At 44.0% G+C, this 18319-nt stretch overlaps 1 protein-coding gene across 6 annotated transcripts in view; it reads right to left on the bottom strand.

The window, feature by feature from the left end:
- The window catches only part of LOC133450761 (hamartin-like), a 37512-nt gene continuing 19193 nt past the window's right edge, over positions 1 to 18319 (bottom strand). For 4 of the 6 annotated variants that reach the window (XM_061729617.1, XM_061729619.1, XM_061729618.1 and 1 more), the window contains exons 10-22: positions 15966 to 16077; positions 15271 to 15344; positions 15128 to 15197; positions 12648 to 12868; positions 12437 to 12573; positions 10891 to 10961; positions 8707 to 8873; positions 8425 to 8607; positions 6534 to 6644; positions 5413 to 5535; positions 4312 to 4499; positions 2854 to 3009; positions 1 to 1680 (exon numbers count right to left, since the gene is read on the bottom strand). In XM_061729617.1, coding sequence (XP_061585601.1) covers positions 1200 to 1680; positions 2854 to 3009; positions 4312 to 4499; positions 5413 to 5535; positions 6534 to 6644; positions 8425 to 8607; positions 8707 to 8873; positions 10891 to 10961; positions 12437 to 12573; positions 12648 to 12868; positions 15128 to 15197; positions 15271 to 15344; positions 15966 to 16077 — 2094 coding nt within the window. In that variant the 3' untranslated portion in view covers positions 1 to 1199. The remainder of the gene's footprint in view (positions 1681 to 2853; positions 3010 to 4311; positions 4500 to 5412; positions 5536 to 6533; positions 6645 to 8424; positions 8608 to 8706; positions 8874 to 10890; positions 10962 to 12436; positions 12574 to 12647; positions 12869 to 15127; positions 15198 to 15270; positions 15345 to 15965; positions 16078 to 18319) is intronic. The other 2 variants (XM_061729621.1, XM_061729622.1) reach the window with 1 other exon arrangement.

The raw sequence follows: 18319 nt of genomic DNA, 5'->3' as shown, positions 1-18319 counted from the left end.
CGGCCTCAGATCAGCAGACGTCTCACGAAACACCAGTCAGTCATCCTTCTGGACATTTGCAAAGATAAAAGCTCAAATCTTAAAGACATTGCTCTTCTGAGTCATTAAACACCTGTGTTCATTTCTGAATCAAAAACAAGGAGCTAAATTAAAGTTTACATGCATGTGGTGGTTCTTCTTCATGAGGTCAAAGCAGGTCACTGCAGACACACCCACCAATATCCAGTAAACCCCTGGATCCACGGTGATCACAACCTTCTCAGGGCCACACCCGACCCTCCACCCCTTTAAAATCTGCAGCCATGCATCATTAGTCAAGACAGAAAGGCTGTGCCTGTGAACATCAAGTCCACGTTTAAGCCGAGCAGGTATGATGGGAAATTAGACACGCACGGCAGGGAGGAGAAAAAAAAGAAAAAAATCAGAAATAGGACAAGATCTGGTCATTAACAAACAGTGAAGTGAAAAAGAAAAGAATTTAAGTGTTTGTGTTATTTGTGTTACCCCAAAATTAACCTTTATTTGATAAATTCTTGACTTCATAAAATCATTATAAAGTCAAAAACTCAAACGTTGACATTGAAAATTTGGAAAAGAATAAGCCCCTAAGGATTCCCTGATTGAATAAACTTGGACAAACCGGAATTTCTTTGCTCACAAAAAACCAACAAAACGAAAAGCAAAACACCTCAGAAACTTGTGAATTTGAGAGAAAAGCATTGGGGACCCAAACGGAAAACATCCGAGTCTCACAGTGAAGGTCTTGGATGGTCTGATTGAGCAGGCCACAAGTGAAGGCTGGATCTGGATCTGACTGGGAACGGCTCTGAACGTCCAACTCATCTCAGACATCTGACCCGACCCCCGTCTGGAGCTCGGCAGGATTTGGAAGGACGTCTGACGTACCGCGTCAGATGTCCCATGTGTGAGTGACGGTCAGGCTCCATGAAGGGGGAGCATCCTGACAAACAACCGTTGCTAAGCAGCAGTTCCATTTGGGGCTGGTGGTTACGCTGGCATTGTCGTGTGTCCTCCACCTTCCTCTCTTCGGGACTGAGACAACACCGTCAGTACGTTAATGACACCGTTCTTCTGGAAATCATTCAGGAGAGACATTTACTATTTTCAGCATCTTCTAAAACGTCCTGCTGGCTCCGCCTCCTCCACCAGGGCCCGCCTCTCCTTGTCTCGTCACGCCCTCAGTACTCTGGCGGGAACTCGTCGTAGTCCATGATGCTGAGCTCGTGTCTCCTCTGGCCGCCAGATGTGGAGGTGCCAGATGTGGAGGCGCCAGCGGGGGAGGCCGTGACCTGATTGGACGGCTCAGCCTCCGGACTCATAGAGAGGGGCGTGGCCTCTTCCACCTCCTGAGCCAGAGGAGGACTCAGCTGGCCTTCTTCCTCCTCTTCCTCCTCCTCCTCCTCCTCCTCCTCTTCCTCCTCCTCCTCGTCCTCCTCCTGGCTCTGACTGGTTGGTGCAAACAGCTGCCTTGCTCGCTGCTCCAGGAAGGAGCCCACGGCCAGAGGGGAGTCGAGGGGGGAGGAGGAGCCGGGAGGGAGGAGCAGGGGGGAGGTGGACAGCACCTCCACCGCACCGTTTAAGATCCCAACAGCAGAAGAAGAGGGGTGGAGCTTGTTGCTGTCCTGAGCCACAGGTGAGGAGACGGCGCTGCCACTCGGCCTGAGGGGACGAGAGACGACATCAGATGACTTTAGATGACGTCACAGAACATCACAGGACATTTCTAACTTGCTGTAGGCCTTATGCAGGTTCCCGCTCAGACACACTCCAGGGGGACAGAGGAGTGCAGAGCTTTGAAGAGAACCGACTCAATTTGTGGATCTGAAGATCAAATCCCAGTAGAGCTACAAGCAGTACTGGAGTTGAGGGGGGATGAGGGGGTGGCATCCCCCCCTGAAATAAAAACGGTTAAAATCATCCCCCCTGTAAAACTGCCATCCCTCCTTTCCATCCCTTATGTAATTTCATCAATGAATGTGGTTTTACTGCTATTTCAACATTTAGAGTCATCACCAGAAAAATAACACCAGAAAAATAACTTATTTCACAATTTTCACCTGTTTCAAGTAGCCTTTAACTTGAAATAAGTAGGAAAATCTGCCAGTGGGACAAGATTTATCTTCATATTACAAGCAAAAAAATATATACTTATTTCAAATGAAAATCTACTTGAAACAGGTGAAAATTGCTGTTTTTTTCAGTGATGAGTCTTGTTTTAAGTGTAATGAGATTGTTTTACTAAAATGAGACATTTTAACTAGAAATAAGACAAATATTCTTGTTAAGATTGTGAGTTTTTGCAGTGATCCATTTTACTTATCCTGTGAAGGACAGAGTCATATTGATAAGTTCAGAAAAGTGTTTTTTATTGTTGTGTTTTGATGTATTTGATGTAAGCCCAGTGGATATTTAAAGCTTACAGAAGGCTGCATTTAACTGCTGCTATGTCATTCCTGCAGTATTTCTGCAGGTGTTTTGGTCAGTGATATTATTTGTAATATATTATATTATTTGTAACCAGCACAAATTATCTGTCCCCATATGATAAAATCCACCATCCCCCCTGATTTTTTTTTTTATAACTCGAGTACTGGCTACAACCTAGCCTGGTGGGATACCACTGCTGAGGCTGACTGATGGCGTACAGAGGACTGGAAAAACTATCTCCTCTTGATTTCTGAAACTTGCAAATACAATTACAGTTTCTGGTCCCATACACTCTATAAGAAAATGAAGATTAAAAATGAGACAATAATGAGTTAATACTCAATGAAGTGATGATGAACATGTAGAGGCTGATCTGATAACAAGCTCTGACTTCTGCTGCGTCACCTGTCCACATCCTGAGGTCGGCTGCCAGAGCGTGCACCGTGGCCAGCGTGCACGTCCAGGTGAATCTGGCTGTACAGGTGAAGCATCTCGGTCTGCAGAGTCTGGGTGACCTTCCTCAGAGCGACGTAGCGACTCTCTGAAGCCGACAGCTCAGTCCTGAAACCAACACACAGTCAGGAATGAATCTGTCATGAAATTGTGTTAATATCAGTTTATTTTCTGCTGAAGGTCTGTTACTAGGGGACACACCTTGTCAGCTGCTGCTCCTAAACTTTGGAACTGCCTCCCTTTTTCTGTGAGGTCTGCCAGAACTCTCAGTGGTTTTAAATCTCCTTTAAAAGCATGTTTTTTGCACTGTGTTTTAACTCCAGCACGATCAATAGGCCTGCCTTTCATTGTATTTAGTTTATTTTAGGGATGTTGCTTACTGCTTTTATTTGTATCTTATGGTTTTATTTGTTTTAAATTGATTCCCCTGTACAGCACTTCCTGTTCAGTCCCTGTTTCTTAACTTTCTCAGACAAATAGGTTCAACTGATAGCACAGTAGGAATGGGCGATATTTTACCGTTCACGATAAACCGTCAAAAAAATTCCCCACGGTAAGAATTTGTCGTCTCGCGGTAAAAATGATAAATTCCTGTTGATGACGTTTTTGTGTAAAACTGATTTATGGTTCTGTGTTAAATCCACACAATGTACGTGAAGGAAGGAAGGAAGGAAGGAAGGAAGGATATGAGCCAGAAAGAAAGAAAGAAAGAAAGAAAGAAAGAAAGAAAGAAAGAAAGAAAGAAAGAAAGAAAGAAAGAAAGAAAGAAAGAAAGAAAGAAAGAAAGAAAGAAAGAAAGAAAGAAAGAAAGAAAGAAAGAAAGAAAGAAAGAAAACATGGTGGATCTGAGTCATTCCAGTTTTGCAGTACAGGTGTAACTCATTTAATTGGTTTTTATTAATTCAATTTAATTGGTGTAGTTTAGTATTTAGTATCTTTTAGAGCAGTGTTTTGGCTCCAAAGACTGAATGTGGTGATAGATTTATAGTTACAAAGGTGGAGTTGAATTGGTATTTTTTTTATCGTCATTTTTATCGTTATTAAATGATATTAAATGCCAGAAATTATCGTGATACATTTTTTAGTCCATACCGCCCATCCCTATAGCACACAATCAATTAGTATTCCTCCTGACTTTATTGAGCACATGTATGTCTCTAAACTACACCTCCAAAATAATTTCATTACCTAAACTTCAAGTGTGCAAATTATGAGTCCAATGAGCTGTTGGAGCAATCAATGTCTGGGTTCCCTCAAACTCCCAGCAGTTCCTTCCAAGGGTTCACATACTAATACTAATAGAACTGAGAGCCAATCAGTAGCTGTTGTGGTTCATCTGCCTGACCCGCGTTGAGACCGGTGCCAGTAACCGTACCAGTTAACAAGTGAACAGTGGACCAGGACTCAGACCTGCTCTGGTTCTTGGTGTCCTCCAGAAGCTTCTTCTGGTTCAGGATCAGCTGCTCTTTCTTGGCCAGCTGGCTCTCCAGGTCTGCCACCCTGTGATTGGCTGCTTCCAGCTTCTGCCTCAGGTGGACGTCACTCTCCTTCAGTCTCTGGAAGTCTCGCCCCACGCTGCTCTGCAACATGGAGGACTCCTACACAGCAGGGACAGACGGGATCTGAACCAGGGACCAACATCTGGCTCACCGCTCTGATAAGAACGTAATATAAGTGCAGGTCCTCTGCTGACCTCTAGAGGGAGCAAGTCCATCTCCATTGACTCACATGTTAATATGTCCAACTTTCGAGCAGAAATAAACATTTTTACAGCCTGTTCATCGTCATGACAACTATACTGGGGAATATTTATGTTCGTCAGTTAAAACACATTTATGAATAGAGGGTCTGCATTGACGTCACTTCCCCGCTGGACCAGCCCCCTTACTCACACTGAGTGGCAAAACATCAGCAAAAACAGCTGCAACTAGTGGAGAAGACGGGATAACAGCTGATTATGGGCTTAAATTAAAGGCAGTTGGAGTTGACAGTGACCCGTACAGTTACCAAGAACCAGTGGTCCATGGACATTAAAGGGGACCTATTATGAAAAACACGTTTTTTCTTGTTTTAACATATATAAAGTGGTCTCCCCTCACCCTGCCAACACAGAAAAGATGATATCCCATAGCCACAGCTGCTCTGCCGTGTACTGAGCCGTGAGTAAACCCCTAACAGGAAACAGTCTTGTTTAAGAATTGTTGTCCTGTTAGCTGCACCAATAGACCACTGAGAACATGTGATTCACTTTCCTTCAGGGATATCAAAGTATTTTTGAATTTGAATCTGAAGGAATTCCTCACAAATCTGGCAGTGTTTTAGGTCAGATATGGTGATTACGTAAAACCAGTGTCATTTTAAAGTCAGATTTCCTGACTATGCTCAACTGGATGTGAGTATTTATATATCTCAACTTTACATTCACAATTGTAAGCTGTTTCCTTCTTAAAGTGCGACTGATTACCGCGTCAGCTCAAACAGAGACTGGTGTGTGCATGTGCATGTCCTTACGGTCCAGCTGTGCGCGTCCCCTCCTTGCAGCTGCTCGTTCAGAGCTCTGTTAGCGTCTCTCAGCAGGACCAGCCGCTGGTTGAGCAGACAGATGTGCTCCTGCAGCTGCTGGCTGCTGCACAGCTGCACAAACACCGTGCACGGTTACTGCAGCAAACGTAACACCAGACACCAAAATACAGCTAAAAAACTTATATTACCAGAATTAACCCTTGTGCTGTCTTTGGGTCAAGGGAGGGGGAAGGGAGAAAAGAAGGAAAGAAGGAAGTAAGGAAGAAAGGAAGAAAGGAGAAAAGAAGGAAGGAAGTAGGAAAGGGAGTAAGGAAGGGAGAAAAGATGGAACGGAGGAAAGAAGGAAGTAAGGAAGAAAGGAGAAAAGAAAGAAGGAAGTAGGAAAGGGAGTAAGGCTGTGAGAAAAGATGGAAGGGAGGAAGGGAGAAAAGATGGAAGGAAGGAAAGAAGGAAGTAAGGAAGAAAGGAGAAAAGAAGGATGGAAGTAGGAAAGGGAGTAAGGAAGGGAGAAAAGATGGAACGGAGGAAGGGAGAAAAGATGGAAGGAAGGAAAGAAGGAAGTAAGGAAGAAAGGAGAAAGAAAGTAGGAAAGGGAGTAAGGAAGGGAGAAAAGATGGAGGAGAGGGAGAAAGAAAGTAAAGAAGGGAGAAAAGGAAAGAAGGGAGGGAGGAAGGAATGGAGAAAAGGAAAGAAAGAAGGGAGGGAAGAAGGAAGGAATGGATAAAATAAGGAAAGAAGGAAGGAAAAGCAAAGAAGGTAATAAAGGAAGGAATGACGGAAGGGAGGTAGGAAGAAAAAGGAGTAAAGGAGGGTAAAAAAGGAGGAAAAGAGGAAGGGAAGAAGGAAGGAGAGAGCATGGCAGGAGGAAAGAAGGATAGAAGAATTGGGTCATTTTGAACCAAAGACAGCACAAGGGTTAAAGTGTACCATTACTGGTAGATAAGTCATAGTTTTACTAGAATAAAGTCATAATAACTTGAATTTAACACAAGGACTTATAATGTTTATCTTTCCATCACGGTGGCTGCAGCTCTGCTGTGAATATTACTGAAACTTAAACATAAATGTTTTGATCCAAACTGGATTTTTGGTATGAAGAGCCTGCTCACCTTGAGTGACAGCTGGGTCAGCTGATGCTCCGCGTTGTAGGCCGTGTTATTGGCTTTCTGAAGCTCCGCCTCCAGATCCCCCAGTCTGTGCCGACTGTCCTCAAGTTCAGTCTGAGACATCCAACCACAGCACAGATGTTGTTAAACAGATGCTTTTACCAGCTGCACTAACTCTTTCTGACCTACCAAAGAACAAGTCCGTCTAAGCAGATTCTTACATTTCTGCATGCTATACTGCCATTTTATGGAGTATTTTTATTTGCTATGCATCAAAACAACCCATATAAGCCAATCTTTAATAATCTGTATGTCAAGTCCATACTAACTAAATAAATAGCTAAAAAGTGCAAATAACTACCAAAAAAATGTCAATCTAAATTTTACACATATTTTTATAAATACAGAAATCCCATAGCAAGATCACTCAAAATTGTCAATGGAAAAAAGTAACACAGAGGCCTTTCAAACCAGGAAAAATGTATTTGGAATGAATTCATACTTTAGTTTTTGAGATATATCATTTTATATATCGCGTTTAGATATCGCGTCTTAATCCGGCGCTTAAACCAGCTGTTTGTGTGTGGGCTTGTATAGTGAGTGTGTAGTGTCAGTGTGTGTATGGTGTGTTTGGGTTGTCGCTAAGTAATCTTTTGTGAAAATCTCTGATAAAAAGCACAAACAAGAGCGCAAATTCAAACAGACTAGTTTCCCGCGGGAAGTGGTGGGACAAAATACAGTGAAAAAATCCAACCTGATGACACGCTGACAACGTGATGATATATGTGACAACGTAGGACACGTACCGGATCTATAAATAACCCGCGGTGTCAAGTATGAAGATTTCCGTGTGGCAATATCACTGGATTATTATGTGATTTTTCCAAACGATTTAATGGATTAAAACAGCACTCTGGGCCACACTCAATGCAAGATATGTAAGTGAAACTCTTCCTGTTTAACATGCAAAAAGAATTATTGCTCTGTTTTATTTGGTTGTAATTGTACATACGTTTTGAAAATCAATATGCAAACGAGAGCGCCGGCGCTCCAGCCGATCATAAAGGGTTAACAGAGCTGGACACAGCGTGTCCTAGTGTTTCTTCTGTTCAATTCAATTCAATTTGGTTTTATTTATATAGCGTCTATTACAACATAAGTTGTCTCTAGGATCTTTCCAGAGACCAGAACATGACCCCCGATTAATTATTACATAAACAATAACAGGTAAAGACCCCCCTCTAGGAGGGAAGAAACCTGGACCAGGACCAGGATCATAAGGGGGAACCTCCTGCTGAAGGCCAGCCGGGTAGAGCAGGAAAATAGAAAACAGACAGAGAGAATGACTACGTTTACATTCAGTCAAAATTTGGGTTATTGCTAATATTCCGGTTACTGAAACATTCGGAATCTTCTTCTTCCTTTTTTTTTTCTTTTTCCGCTTCTTCTTCCTGTATCCAAATTCAAAACAAATGCTGCTTCGCGCAACTTTTCGCTCACCTTCTTGTAAATCTCGCTATCCCGGTACTTTCTACCGTCTACAAATGCAGAAATGTTCATATCCTTCATTACATTTATGAAGTGATTAGTCTCCTCCTGGTCTTGTGTTTCTCCGTGTTTATAAGAACTTCCTGGACTCAAAAGACCAGGATTCCTTGTGAACAGAGCATGCGCAGAAAACAAATTCATGTTCCGTTTGATCGAGATATTCTGTTAGGCGTTTACATGACCAAATATTCAGGTTTTAAAAGGAGTAACCCAGGGGTCATATTCGGGTTTTTAAAAGGGTTATTGACTGCATGTAAACGCAGTCAATAAAGAACAGAGAGAGAGAAGTTCTCACTGGCTGCTCCTCCTGCAGCGTGTATTTTAGTGTGTGTGTGTGTGGACACACCTGCAGCTGCTGGTTCCCCTGCTGCTCCTCCTGCAGCTGCAGCAGCAGCTGTTGGGTTTGTGCGTGCAGCTGGTCCATGCGTTTCTGTGTATCCTGCAAGAGTTGGCTGTTTTGTTTCTGCTCTTGGGCCACAGTGGACTTCAGACACCGGATCTCCTCGTCTTGAAGGCCCAGCTGCGCCTTCTGCACCACATGAGGTAAAACATGGTATGTGAGGAACAACCAAACATAAAAAAAACAGCAGAATCAATGCAAAAGGAGGGGTTGAGGTGTGTGTGTCACCATGGCAACGCTGTGCTCCTCCAGCACGGTGGTGTTGATGACTCGGCGCAGCAGCCGGCGGTTCCTCATGGCGTGCTGCTGACGCTTGAAGCGCTCGTACTGAAGCTGGCTGTGAACCAGCAGCAGCTGACTCCTCAGGGAATGAAGCTCCTCCCCCTGGGCGGAGCCTGACAACACAGGTGAAGGAACACCTGAACACCTCAGCACGGCACAGGGACCACGAAGCAGCACACATGCATTAGGAACGGAGTTGAAGACACAAGCGTGCATGCAGAACCTGCAGCGTTTCCAGAGGACAGCATCAGCTGCACTGCAGACTTTAACGATCTTATTCACTGGAGCTCTGGGAGAGCTTGCACCTTTGGTGGCTGACTAAATACTTTTTTGCCTCACTGTTCCAAGACATCAGAGTCTCCAAGAAAGGTCAGGGGAAGGTTTACCGTCCCGGTAACAGGACAACACGCAGCAGCCGTTACTTGCTCCTGCCATGGAAGCATTGGGGGTAAATATATGAACCAGTGTATATATAGCATTTCTACTCTTATATAGTTATTCAAGTATATTGTTATACCATTGCTGTCTATTGTTCTCTATTATATTGTAGTATTATAGTAAAGTAATGATAATGTAATACTATGCGTTATGATTACTTCTATTAGTACATACATACATAATAGCACAACTTAATGCTGGGCGTTTGTTTTGTTTTTGACTATATTTATACAGTTATTAAAGTACACACACACACACACACACACACACACACTCATTATATATATATATATATATATATATATATATATATATATATATATATATATACATACATACACATATATATATATACATATATATATATATATATATTTTTTTTTTTGTATTCTGTTTTTTTTTACTTTTTTGTACTCTTTTTTTTATCATGCATGTTCGAAATAAAATCTTTCAATCAAATCAAAGATTCACTGCACCACATCCACTTTAGTGGCAGGACAAGGAGCAGGTCACACTAATTAAACTGGTTAGACTGGAAAGGCTGGTCACAATCCCACTTCCACACATGTACAAGCAGATGTTATCCAGAAATGCAGCAGGTTGTTTGGATCCAAACAAACCTTTTGACTTTTTAATCTCGACATTTCGGCTTTTTTATTTATTTATTTATTTTCCTGAAATTTTGAATTTTTTCTCGACATTTCGACTTTTTTCTCGAAGTGCATAATGAAAAAATAAATCTTCCCCCAGTTATAACTAATATAGAAACATGCAGCATGTGTTGTCTTCATTCTAAGGCTTATGCAAGACTTAATTTTTAGCGGCTCCAGACATATTTGTTTTTTGTGTTTTTGGTCCAATATGGCTCTTTCAACATTTTGGGTTGCCGACCCCTGGCCTAGACTAATAGAGCTCGTCCAGTCCAGGATGGAACCCACACTGGCCACGGTTGCATGATGCTTTTTAATTGGGAATTAATTATTCCATAATGAAATACTTCTGAATTAAACTATTTTCTTTCGAGTTTAAATGGAAATAGTAATTCCGAATTGAGGTTTACATGGAAAACATTTTTGACCGGAAGTTACGTCTACTGGAAATGATGTCTACCGGAAGAAAAACAAACTTAACTAGGTACAACTTTGAAAAGCTCACAATTTTTATGTTTCCTGTTTCCATCTGTTCTTTTAATTATTTCTAGGTCCTCCAAGCTATTTATTAAATAAATGGTCTCTGCTCTTGACCAGCGTTTACTGCGTGCTGCCATTGTGAAACTTTGTTTGGAAAACCAGCCCAGCGCGGAATATAAGCGTCATGGAGACAGACGGGAGAGGGAACGAGCAGAAAGAAAGACCGGGATTAATTTAAAGAGGAATGAGTGTATACATGATCGTGAAATTATTCTATTCAGATTTAAAATCAGAATAAACCAGCCACTTACTTTGGAATTAAGTTTAATTCCGAATGACCATTTTAATTCGTAATTTTTATTCTCATTCTAAAATCGGATTTAATTTTAATTCTGAATTAAAGAGGAATTAAACTTCCCCTGTAAACGCACTCAGGGAGTCTGCTGTGGAGATGCTGACTAGGAATCACTGCTGAGGTGAAGACAGACTCCATCATGGCAGTTGGATCAGAAACATCACAGCGATGAGATTAATGAGGCGTGTCAGTTTTAGTTGCAGGTACCTTTGGTTTTCATGCTCTGCTGTTTACCTCCAAAGTGACTCCGATCCACCGACTTACTTCCTGCTGACAACCTGCCGAACACCACAACCACGACAAACATGTTAGCTGATATATTCACACTGATGGAGGACTGACTCCTCAGGTATGTACTCACCTGACTCTTGAAATTCAAACTGAAGACTCTAAATCACACAAACTGAGAAAATGTTTGACACCTCAACATTCAATGCAACAGGAACGTATCCAGAACAACAGGCCTGCAGCGCTAACTCACGGTGCGTCCGAAATGCCATACTAAACAGTATATACTCAAAAAGTATACTTTAGTTCGGCACACTTTTGAGTAAATATCAGTAGTATTATGCATTAATTGGGAAGTACTACTCAGAGCCATACGGCACTTCCTGCCGTTGGGAGGGGGAGTTGTTACCATGGTAACAACATGACTATGCTCTTTCCCCTTTATCTTGGCCCAAACAAGATGACAGTATATAATATTATTATGGCGCTTTTGCACTAGTCCCGCGTCCGCCCGGCTCGGCGCGGCTCGTCGCGGCTCCACCCGTCCTTGTCCTCGTTTGTTTTTCCACAGCCAGGTGAGAAGTGGGGGGTTGGGGTGAAGCTGCTGTGACGTACTCGATTGCACAACACCTTTGTTTGTGTCGGCGCAGATGAGAAATCAGCTGGAGCCGCGAGCGGCTGTAGAAAAAAACAGCCCGTCTACATCCCTTTTTTAATTTTCTCGACAGCCACCAGGTTTATGAACATCTGCACCTCAGAGTTGGATCACCAAACAGACGTTTGTGCTGTATAATAAAATCGCCGCGAGCCGCCTCGCGCTGACTCCCGCTTCCTGATTCAAAAGTTTGACGGCCCCGCCCCCCGACCAATGAGGGGCCTGTAGTTTGATGACGGCCCCGCCCCCCGACCAATCGGTGGCGAGGAGGGTGGTGACGTCAGAAATAGTCCCGGCTCAGCCCGGATAGAACCTCGCCAGAATGGTTACTTTCAGAGAAAGAGACTCTGACGGATTCATTTTATTCGACAGGCAACGGCAGCACAAAAGTCTGTTTCATGATCCAACTCTGAGGTGCAGATGTTCATAAACCTGGTGCTGAGGAGAGAATTAAAAAGGGATCTAGACGGAGATAAGGAATGACCAGATCTACCAGGAGATCTGTCACTTCATAGCTGCTAACGGCTCCAGCTGACTTTTCAGCAGCACCGACACAAACTAAAAAAGATTAAAAAAGCGTCACCGTTTGAATCTTCTCTCACTCTCATTTTTTAACTCGATATCGAACACGAGCCACAGATCCAGCAGCACATCTATCATCTCCTCCAGGTTCTACATCTTTAGTGTTGTTGTCTTCTTCGTTTAGATCACACAATCAAATACGTCACAGCAGCTTCACTCCAACCTCCTACTTCTGCTCCAGGTGCTGAATTGGCCGAGTTGAGATGAGTAGAGCTGAGAAGGTACTGGTGGAAAAGCGTTTTTAGGTACAGGAACTCTCACAGGAGCCATGTGGTGGAAACATCTCACCTCCTGCTGAGGTCTTGGTGGGCTTCATTTCCATGGATGATCATCTGGTCCAGAGCCCTGATAGGAGACATGGAGGAGTTGTGTTCCTCGCCCTCCTGCTCCTTCTCCTGCTCTCCTACAGCTTTCTGCAGCGCCTCCTGCAGGAGAAACAACGCTGCTGACCGCTCTGAACACGGGTCCCAACCGGCTCCCTTCCCCTGCGTCTGCTCACCTGCGTCTTCCTCCCGATGAAGAGCGAGGCGGCTCGGGGCAGAGCGAGCTCGAACAGGCCGTCGTAAGGAGAGGCGGGGCCGAGGTCCGACAGGGCCGAGCCCCTGAGGGAGGAGACGTGAGGAGGGGTGAAGCACAGGGAGACGGGGGACGCCTCGTCTCGGGTGGGGGTGGGGGTGGAGGTGAGGAGGTGGGGCTGAAAGGACTCTGCTGCTTTGACACCTGAAGACGAGCAGAAAGTGGTTTAAAAAAAAGCCCGGTGACATCTAGGTCTGTGTTGAAAAAAAAATAATTTTCGATTCTAAATCGATTCTCATATTTATTCCTAAAAATCGATTTGTATGTCTAAAGATTGATTTTCTTTCATCATTACATTACAACTTTTTGTTTTTGCCTTTAAATATCTTTTTAAAAGGTATGAAAACAATAAAGTTTTCAGTTATAATTGCATAAATTGTCTATATTTCATTACTTTATATACTGTTTTGGGGTTACATGGAAAAAATTTAAACGGAATGTGTTAAAAAATAAAAACAATTTCATACGTTTGCTGCCCTGGATCTGTTTGATAATTCTGACCCGCACGATGTTTCTGAAAGCAGTTATAGAGGGAATGCGCACAACGTCACAGATGCGACTTCACAGAAAGACTGAGTGGCAGAAAGACTGAGTGGCAGCGTAAACTTTCAGTTTGAGCAACTGGAAAACATCTAAAATGGGAAAGAGCTGTTGTGCGATCGACTGAACTCATAGATTTAGCAAGAAATCAGAGTTATCGTTTTACAGACTGCCGAAAAATAAGCTTAAGAGAGACAAATGGATCACTGCAATTCACAGAAACAACTGGATTCCAGACACCGAAACGTGGATTTGAGGTTCCCATTTTGTATCAGGTATAGGGATGCAAATTATCGATTATTTCATTAATTGATAGTTGATAACCTTATCGATCGATCATCGATTAGTTGATAAGCGGCGTTTTTCCCCCATCTGAGATACAAACATAATTTTTTTTGCTTATATAAAATACAAAGGATATTTTAATGTATTCCTTAATCAAATATTTATTTGATACAAAAGTAACAAAAAGACATTTTTGTACCACAAGGAATATAATATAAAGTGCACTTCAAGGCTATTAGTAGTAGCAGCAGCCATAATAGTGTCATTTGTGTCAAGCAAATTTTAAGTTCTAGTTACGTTTTAAGTTAGAGTTTTGGCAGTGTTCAAAATAAAATGATGAGACCTGCTCTATTGGAGCACATTTTCTTCTAGTTAAAACTGTAGCGGGGACAGATGTTTAGAGAAACCTATGTATGTACCGGGTGAAGGCTGATTTATGGTTCCTCGTTACAACGACGCAGAGCGTCGTAGGCTACGGCGGCGGCTCTGCGTCGATTTAAGGCGGAACCATAATTCAGGCTTTAGGGGAACAGATCGGAGAACAACCAGAAGAATATAGAGTGGATTAAAAATAAAAGTTAAGCACTACGCTACATGTGTCTCCCGTCTGGGCCATTGCAGACTCATTGCCTGAGCATGATATTACTAAAACCAAACATATCCGCCGTCTCTTTCTTCTGCGCGCGCCGCGGCGGCAGCGTGTTGTGTCGCATTAAATGTGGTCCGGGCGTAATACCAGCTGGTGAAATTAAACGAAAAAAATAAATAAATAAATAAATAAATAGATTAATTGTAATCGTTAATTTTAATCGGGTAATTTCATAACGGCAATTAATCGAAAATTGATTAATTATTAACATCCCTAATCAGGTAATGTTGGATTTTTGGGTAGCTAACGTTAAACGATCAAATCATAAAGTTCAGTGTCCTCATCACTTTAATTTCTACAACAAATCCTGCCTTGAAGTCGGACCAAGCGTCAAAACTTTTGTAAGCCTTCAAGCTTTGTTTCGTGTATTTCCCCGGCGTAGAAATTAAGTACATATAAATATCAGGAAACTGGATTCGTGGCCAAATATTAATGTCCATGGACCACTGGTTCTTGGTAACTGTACCAAATATTAATGTCCATGGAAAACTGGTTCTTCAGGTAACTGTACGGGTCACTGTCTAGTCCAACTGCCTTTAATTTAAGCCGATAATCAGCTGTTATCCCGTCTTCTCCACTAGTTGCAGCTGTTTTTACCACTCTGTGTGAGTAAGGGGGCTGGTCCAGTGGGGATGTGACGTCAATGCAGACCCTCTATATCAGCATTCTGGGAGGTGATTGGTCCTAACAGCATCATTAGCTGCCAATACTTGCTGTTGAATCTCAATATAATACTAGTATTAATATGTTGCATAACTACAGTCATATAATTCATGCAACAGCTCAAAAAACAGTTTTAATAACACTAACCCAAATCGATATTGGAATCGAATCAGATCTTGATCATCGAATCGGAATCGATTCTTGACATTTTTACATGGATCCCCAGCCCTGGTGACATCAGGAAGTGGGTCAGCTGATCAGCTCACCTGCTCTGCTGCTGTTGTTGATGGATTCCCTCAGACCAGGCTCCTCCTGGGCTGTGATTGGCTGCTTCGTCTGTAAGGAAATACAGGTGCTGAGTTACGAGCGAAGCCTGGGAGCAGAGACAAGACCTGTCGGTCTCCCTGACCTGGCTGCTGCTGTCGGGTCGCTGGCCGTCTTCAGCGGGCAGCACTACGGGGAGAGACGTGGGACATCTCACACCTGAACACAAACACAAGGACTCGCGCTCAGTGGAATTCATTTCCCAAACACATCACACAAACAAAACAGCATAAGAACATTCAAATTATTAGTTAAGCAACATGTTTTGAATCAGTATAAGCAACAATTATAGAACATGGAAATAGAAATCACTTAAACCAGCAGATTGCTGAGACTGATTGTCTGACCTGCTGGAAATTGAAACATAGTTGGTTATGACTGTTGTTGAATGTATTTTTTACTTTTTTCTGTATTAGATCAGCTGTGAAGTTCTAGACTACCAATGAAATGAAATTGTGGACTGATTTTCAGACTTTTTGACGACCTCAGATGAATCTTAACTGTGCAGGGGTATGTTCTCCTTTAGCTGTCTTCATTTTGTGGAATGTCTTTGATTTTTTTGAGTATTTTTAATTTGATATTCTCTTTATCTAGTGGAAATTTACTTGGTTTGCTTTTATTATGTTATGTTTAGTAGTGTATTATTTTAAAGTGTTGGCGGACCCCAGGAAGAATAGCTGCAGTAATGCTGTAGCTAACGGGGATCCTAATTAAACAATTAAATGCTGTCGTTACTGACCATACTGCTGCTGATACACACCAGAGGTGAAGTCTCCTCACCTGAGAAGGAGGTGCACCTGCTGAGTGAAGGTGTGGAGTCTGCACTCTCACTCTCTGGGGGGGGCGTTGACAAACCACAGTCTGAGGACGGGCTCCATGTGACATCATCAAGCTGCACAGAGAGGGAGAGAAGGGTAAAGACGGGAAATTAACCGTTACAGTCTTCATTTCAGCGTCTTCAAGAGTTACTGCAGAGGGTTACTGTTGTGAGTGAGTGAGCGCCGCGTGAGTGGCAGCTCGTTACAGCAGCTCCTGCTCACCTTTGAGCTTTTTCTCCTTTTTTTCTCCTTTAATTTTGTAATCTTGTTATTTTTTGTAAGTGTGTATATATTATTTATTACTCTGCACCATGGAGACCAAAACAGCCGTCTTGATCTCAACTTTTTTATTACTTTTTTCGCCGTTTACGTCCGTGTCTGGGGGTCCCGCAAGCAGCCCTATTGTTTACAGCAGGGATCAGCTGCTGGCGCTCCGCAACACCGCGCTGCTGCCGCCACGGGAGAGACCCGACGTCCCCCCCGAGATCAAGAGGAGGAGACGGGGATGCCGTGCCGGAGCTCAGCGCCGCATCAGGAGGAGGAAACACAGACCTGTTCTCCCGTCTGTTTTAATGGGGAATGTAAGATCTCTCCCTAACAAGATGGATGAGCTGGCGGCGCTGAGCCGGCATCAGCGGGAGTACAGAGAATGCAGCGTGATGGTTTACTCTGAAACCTGGCTCACTGCGGCGATCCAAGACACGGTGGTGGAGCTGGACGGATTTAAGTTGGTGCGGGCGGATCGGACGAGAGAAAGTGGAAAGAGGAAAGGAGGGGGCCTGGCGGTGTTTGTGAATGAGAGATGGTGCAAACCCGGGCACATCACTGTGAAAGAACAACAGTGCAGCAGGGACATTGAGCTGCTGGCTGTTAGTATGAGGCCGTATTATCTGCCGCGGGAATTTACGCACGTTATACTGATGGCTGCATATATTCCCCCTTCTGCTAATAGTGATGCAGCATGTGATGCCCTGAACTCAGTCACCAGCAGGCTGCAGACACAGCACCCGCAGGCTCTCATTCTGATCTCTGGAGACTTTAATCACGTTTCTTTGTCCTCCACTCTGCCAACTTTCACCCAGTATGTAACATGCTGCACCCGGGACAATAAAATACTGGACCTTTTTTATTCCAACACCAAGGAGGCATACACCTCATCACCTTTCCCCCCGCTGGGCAGATCCGACCACAACCTGGTTCATCTCCTGCCTGTGTACAGACCCCTGGTGCACAGGGAACCAGCTGTCTCCCGCACAGTGACGAGATGGTCCAGCGAAGCTGAAGAAGCTTTGCAGGACTGTTTTAACACAACTGTGTGGGAAGAACTCTGTGACTCTCATGGGGACGACATTGATGGTCTCACTGACTGTATCACAGATTACATTAACTTCTGTGTGGAAAACACCATACCCACAAGGACAATAAGGTGTTTTTCAAACAACAAACCCTGGATTAATCCTGGCATAAAGGCTCTCCTGAAGGAGAAGAAGAGGGCCTTTAGATCAGGAAATAAAGAGGAGCTGAAGACTGCTCAGAAGGAACTAAGAAGGAGGATCAGGGAGGGGAAGAACTGCTACAGAAGAAAGATGGAGGAACAACTGCAGCAGAACAACATCAGAGGAGTCTGGAAAGGCCTAAAAACCATCTCGGGCCACAAGAAGAAACCAGACTCCCAGGCTGTGGGGGATCAACAGTGGGTGAACGATCTAAATTTGTTTTTCAATAGATTTGATCAGTCTTCTCCCCCTCCCCCAACCCAGCTCACACTGCTGCAACCCCCTTCATCTGCTTCTACAGGACACCCCCCCTCCCCCTCCTCCTCCTCCTTCAGCTCAACAACAGCCCCCCCACTGTCATCGACACCTTCACCTTCACCTCCAGCTCCCCCCCCACCCCCACCTCCACTCCCAAAACAACAAAGCTCATCCCACAGCCGACCCCCCGCTGTTCCTGCTCTCTGCTCTACCCCCCCACCCCCCTCCACTGTTCCTGCCCTCTGCTCTACCCCCCCACCCCCCTCCGCTACCTCTGATACACCCCCCCCCTGCTCCAGCTTGTCCCTCACAACCCTCCAGGTGAGAAATCAGCTCAGGAAGATGAACGCGAGGAAGGCGGCAGGTCCGGATCGCATCAGCTCCAGGCTCCTGAAGTCCTGTGCAGACCAGCTGTGCGGGATTGTTGGACACATGTTCAACCTGAGCCTGAGGCTGGGGAGGGTACCACCACTATGGAAGACATCCTGCGTGGTACCTGTTCCCAAGAACCCACACCCCAAGGACCTCAGCAGCTTCAGGCCGGTGGCTCTGACATCCCACC

This window comes from Cololabis saira, chromosome 9, assembly GCF_033807715.1.
Source record: "Cololabis saira isolate AMF1-May2022 chromosome 9, fColSai1.1, whole genome shotgun sequence".
NCBI lineage: Eukaryota > Metazoa > Chordata > Actinopteri > Beloniformes > Belonidae > Cololabis > Cololabis saira.
This window is presented reverse-complemented; position numbering and strand designations above follow the sequence as displayed.